Below are 4,927 nucleotides of genomic sequence, written 5' to 3'. Positions count from 1 at the left end.
AAAAAAAAAAAAAACAGATCTAAGAAGTTAGAGAGAGATTAATTACTGGAATCGGAGCAAGTACCAAGCTCAGGCAAAGAAGAAGGAGTTCGGAGAGTAATTCCCCGTCGGAGAAGCTTTGCTTTGCTGGATTGCTAAGGTATTATGTCATATAATAATAGTCGTCGGATTCGGAAGATGAGGTGGGAGCTTCCCTTTGATTTAATGGTGGAAATACTCGCTAGGGTTCCTGTTAAGGACTTAGCACGGTTTAGATGTGTCTGCAAGAGTTGGTTGTCCTTGTTCCAAGACGAGAGATTTATTAAACAGCACATGAGTCATGCCCCAACGAGGATCATGTCTTTCCGTGGCTGGCAAACTCAACCCTGCCACTTTTCTTTTGAAACTAGTACTACTACTGGCAAGCAGCCGCCAGAGATGATAGTCCAAGAGGTTGTTAAGTTGAACATTGGAGATGAAGTCTTGCTCCGCAGTTCTGGTTTGATTGGTCACTGCCATGGACTCTTTTGCTTAGATCTTGAAGATAATACTTTTGGTATTTGGAACCCGGCTTTGAGAGATTTTAGAAGAATACAAACAAGGCATCTCAATAACTGGGCTGAGATGGGTTTTGGGTATGACCACTCTACTCAAGATTATAAGCTTGTCTTGGTTCCCAATATGAAAGAAGGCAGCTGCTCTCAAGCACAAGTGTTATCCTTGAAGTCGGGTGTGTCTCGGTTGATTGATTTCCCGTCTTTAGAAAACTTTTCCATGTGCCACATGAGACTACCTGGAACCCTTATGGGTCAAAACATCTACTGGCAGGTCTATGATCGTGATCGTAAGGTAGCCTTGACTGAAACGATTTTGTGCTTTGATTTGGTGTCAGAGTCATTCAGCTACTGCCCAGGTCCAAGTACTTGTGGTCAAGGATTTCCTCATGCTGTTGTGGGATTGACAGGAGGTCTATGTACTGTTGGGGTTGACTTGTCTTGTGGTGATCTCATTGTTTGGTCTGCCCAACATGAAAAGGAGGAGAACACTAGTATTATCAAATCTTGGAACAAGATCCTCAGTCTCTCAAGGGGCATTGTTGTAAGCTCAGTTGCTCATCAAATCACTAAGTGCTGGCTAGTGTCTGCGGTAAACTATGCGGGATTGCTATTGTTTTTAGTAAATATTGGAAGAGAAGCAAAGTTGCTTGCATACAACTTTGAGGACAAAAGTTTGAGAATTGTTCAGACTAGTTTGTCACTCGATAGGTATGGACCTCTTCAGACGTATGTTGAAACACTTGTCCCTATTCCTGGCGCTTCTTTATAGTTTAGGCTTTTAAAGTGTTGAGAAGGTTTTTTAATAGGTTTTCATCACATGTTGAGTGAGTTCCTCTGCAAGTTCGATTCGAGATTCTACATCTTTTGCTGGAAAAGTGACTCCATTTTGGATTGAAAATGAGTTCGGAAAGATGAGTACTGCAAATCTATGTAGGCTCCAGGAGGAGCAACATGTTTCAAAAATGCAAAATAATTCGTTTGTGCATCTTATCAATTACTATGATTTTGTGTTCACAATGACCGAAGGATTTTGTTGTTGTAACGTTTAGCTTATTTAAAATGATTTAAGACCTTTTAATTCTGGTAATTGTTATATTGAAGTCTTGTTCATCTTTATGGCTGCCAAAGGTTCAATAGAATTCATTTTTTTTTCCCCACCTCTTTAGGAAGCAGCACTGAAATGAAGCAAGATGCAAAACATACACAAAGCTGCTGATCGAGTCAGCTTACTCTTTCACGTTATATCTGAAGAATTTGATCCCACCACCATTGGTGTGTAAATCATCTCTAAGCAGTTTATAGCAAAAGTAAACTTCTTGACAAGGGTGTTGCCACTCTTTAATGTATGAAAATCGGTTAGTGATTCCATGCCCGATGTGTTGTTTCCGTGATAACTCTTAATTACATGTGTATTTGTCACATAATATGTCTACTTGTTCCTTATAATATACAAAATAATCAATAATGGAAACTTTGTACGCCACATGAGTAGCTAACACGTGTACGATTAACTAATAAAATTGGGTAAAATCAAATTGAAAAAGAAAGAATCGAATAAACTAAAAATCGATTTTCCCCAATCCCGAGTCTCCGAGGTTTCTTCTCTCTCTCGCCGCGATTCTACTCGGCTCTTGGAGTGGCGCATCACGCGACGACGAAGCTATAATGTCCACTTCTTCTTCTTCTTCTTCTTCGTCGCCTTCTTCTATCTTTCTGAAAATTCGTCTCTTTCTTCTAGTTGCAGCATCGGCGAGTCAGGAAATCTATCAGCTTTGGAAACGAGAGTCACAAAGATCCTTATAACAGTAGGCTACAATCTTGATCCTTATGCTTAGTATTATGTTGATAGGTTATTGTTTTCTTGGATTACTGTTGTGTTCTGATATTGTTGTTGTGTTTTTGTGCATTTCCATGGTTGGTTGGCTATGCATATTATTCAGAAGTTGCAGTATCGGCGAGTGATTCAATTAGATTTGAAAACACGTTCGCTGAGCAGCTAATCGTAAGTATACTCTTGCAATCTTTCCCTCTTTGATATTTGTTTTGAGTAGATTTCTACGTTACTAAAGAGTTTGGGTATTGAATGCTTTAGATCTAGGATGGACGACGATCAGTGCTCTATATGTTTTGAAAAGTTTGCTGACAAGTCATACCTTTCAACTTGTTTACGTAAGTCTTTCTCTACTTTCATTTCATTGTAACTTGTAAGTTTATTAGGAGATTTTACATAACAAAGCTTTGTTATTGTAGACACTTTCTGCTTTGAATGTATCAACAAGTGGTGGTTTCAGAAATCACGGCAACAAGTATCGATACAATGCCCGCTTTGTAAGGTTAGAAATTATAGTTTTTTACATCAACAGTGTCTTTGGAGAATTATCCTTTCTTCATCTATATATTGGATGCATTCTTGGTTGCAGAGAGAAAGTGAAATGCTTTTTCACAATTATGATGAAGAGTACAAGTGTTATGACAAAAAATATTTCGATCCTAATTAAAAAAAGGTAAGTGTAATGTGTTTGTTTTTCATAATTTTGTTTGTTGAATGCTCTTCTGAGTTAGACAACTAATCTTCTTTTGCTGTTTTCCTCTTACCAAGGAACATAAATTCAGATTGGAATGTTACAAAAACACCAATCAGAGTTATAATGTTCACCTATCACAATTTTGGAAAATGCTTATAAATGAAAGGAAGTTTATTCAGCCCTGGCTCACTAGAGAGCTTCAAGCTCTTACTGAGGTACTGTTCTAGAGCTACTATTCTTTTTCTTTTTTAAGATACTATTAATTTTTATTAATTTTTGCATCCTCTCTCTATAGGTAGCAGATATAGATCCTGTTGTGCTGCATGTAGTTGGTACAATAGATGCCTTCTGCAATAGGTAAACTCAAAAATGACTGTGTAGTTGGTCTCTTCTTTGTTACTTCTAGTGACTACTTCATTCTTTTTTTATTTCAGACTTGAGAAGAGACGGATACCAGACAAGAAAATTGCAGAACTACGCCAGACTTTTAGGAATGTAATATCAGAAGCAGCTTGCCGGTTTGTAGGGACAAGAACAGCCCGGTTTGTTGACGAGCTAGAACTCTTTCTACTGTCACGCCTTAACATCAGAGCATATGACGATTTATGCAAGCAAGGCCAGAACTACCCACGAGAGAATATTGCAGATAGTGACATTACTTTGTGGGTCACTGAAAGGTTGAAGCATCTGCTACAAGACCGGCCTCACAGTGTTCTAGTTTCTCCTTGCATCGAATTGGGTAAGCCACTTCAATTTCTAAACTCATGTTTTGAAAAAAGTGAATATGAAAATAGAATTCCGTCTGACACAGTTTCTTTTGTGCAGCTCTAGGTGTAACAACATCACCTCTAGACCTTATGAGGGAGCTGGTGGACAAGCTTAATTTCCCACCTACGGATGCCAATCATTAATTTGCAACGGAATTATTCGAAAAGGTTTCTCGGAATTCTAATCCAGTGATTAAGAGCATAACCCCTCGCAAGCGTGGAGATAAAACCATGGGTGAAGTCCTTGAGGAAATGGAGGTATAAATTTTTGATGACTGATGACTTAAAAGATTATTTTTATATTTAATTTTGTAACCGGTTTTGAATTGTATAGGGACTTTTTCCGCCACAAAGTATAGCAGACATGCTAGAACTGTTGTATGCATCAGGTGCCATTAACAAGGAGGGTTTGCTAACAAAGTCGGGGGCCAAAATGTCTGAATTACCCGTCGAACCTAGGGTGGCGAAAATGATCATTTGCTCAGAAAAATATAGATGTTCTGAAGAAATCATTACTATTGCTTCCATGGTGGTTGCTGTTCGTGGGTTAGATTACCAAAACTTTGATAATAAAGTATCAGATCATCTTGCCATGCTCGATATATATGATTCTTGGAGAGAAACGAACTTTTCTGAAAATTGGTGCTCAGATAACCAAGTGAACGTAAGTATTTTTTTTACTTGTTTATTATTATTACTGATATCTTTGATTTGATAGTTACGTTCGTTTCTGATACTTTATTGGTGATTGAACGTAAGCACCAATCCTCGTTGGGGCATGACTCATGTGCTGTTTAATAAATCTCTCGTCTTGGAACAAGGACAACCAACTCTTGCAGACACATCTAAACCGTGCTAAGTCCTTAACAGGAACCCTAGCGAGTATTTCCACCATTAAATCAAAGGGAAGCTCCCACCTCATCTTCCGAATCCGACGACTATTATTATATGACATAATACCTTAGCAATCCAGCAAAGCAAAGCTTCTCCGACGGGGAATTACTCTCCGAACTCCTTCTTCTTTGCCTGAGCTTGGTACTTGCTCCGATTCCAGTAATTAATCTCTCTCTAACTTCTTAGATCTGTTTTTTTTTTTTTT

The 4,927-nt window shown here is 38.4% G+C and overlaps 1 protein-coding gene and 1 long non-coding RNA gene across 4 annotated transcripts; both read left to right on the top strand.

Annotated features, from left to right (window-relative positions):
• LOC104767549 (putative F-box protein At3g16210) lies at positions 178–1,305 on the top strand. The gene has a single exon (XM_010491559.1). It carries the CDS (start codon positions 178–180, stop codon positions 1,303–1,305), a length of 1,128 nt encoding a protein of 375 aa, XP_010489861.1.
• LOC104765439 lies at positions 2,096–4,921 on the top strand. 3 transcript variants are annotated; one of them, XR_763878.1, is made up of 12 exons: positions 2,096–2,203; positions 2,281–2,341; positions 2,477–2,538; positions 2,629–2,705; positions 2,787–2,869; positions 2,957–3,040; positions 3,136–3,276; positions 3,357–3,418; positions 3,496–3,800; positions 3,887–4,086; positions 4,163–4,492; positions 4,588–4,921. It is a non-coding gene; the product is annotated as an uncharacterized LOC104765439 (long non-coding RNA). The 3 variants fall into 3 exon arrangements; XR_763877.1 differs by having other exon boundaries at positions 2,275–2,341; XR_002036750.1 differs by having other exon boundaries at positions 2,096–2,341.

This window comes from Camelina sativa, chromosome 19 (genome assembly GCF_000633955.1).
Source record: "Camelina sativa cultivar DH55 chromosome 19, Cs, whole genome shotgun sequence".
Lineage (NCBI taxonomy): Eukaryota > Viridiplantae > Streptophyta > Magnoliopsida > Brassicales > Brassicaceae > Camelina > Camelina sativa.
Note: the sequence above shows the minus strand (reverse complement) of the source record. Positions and strands in the feature narration are given on the sequence as shown.

Coding starts and splice junctions, on each gene's coding strand:
- LOC104767549 (XM_010491559.1), top strand. CDS start 178: ATGAGGTGGGAGCTTCCCTTTGATTTAATGGTGGAAATACTCGCTAGG.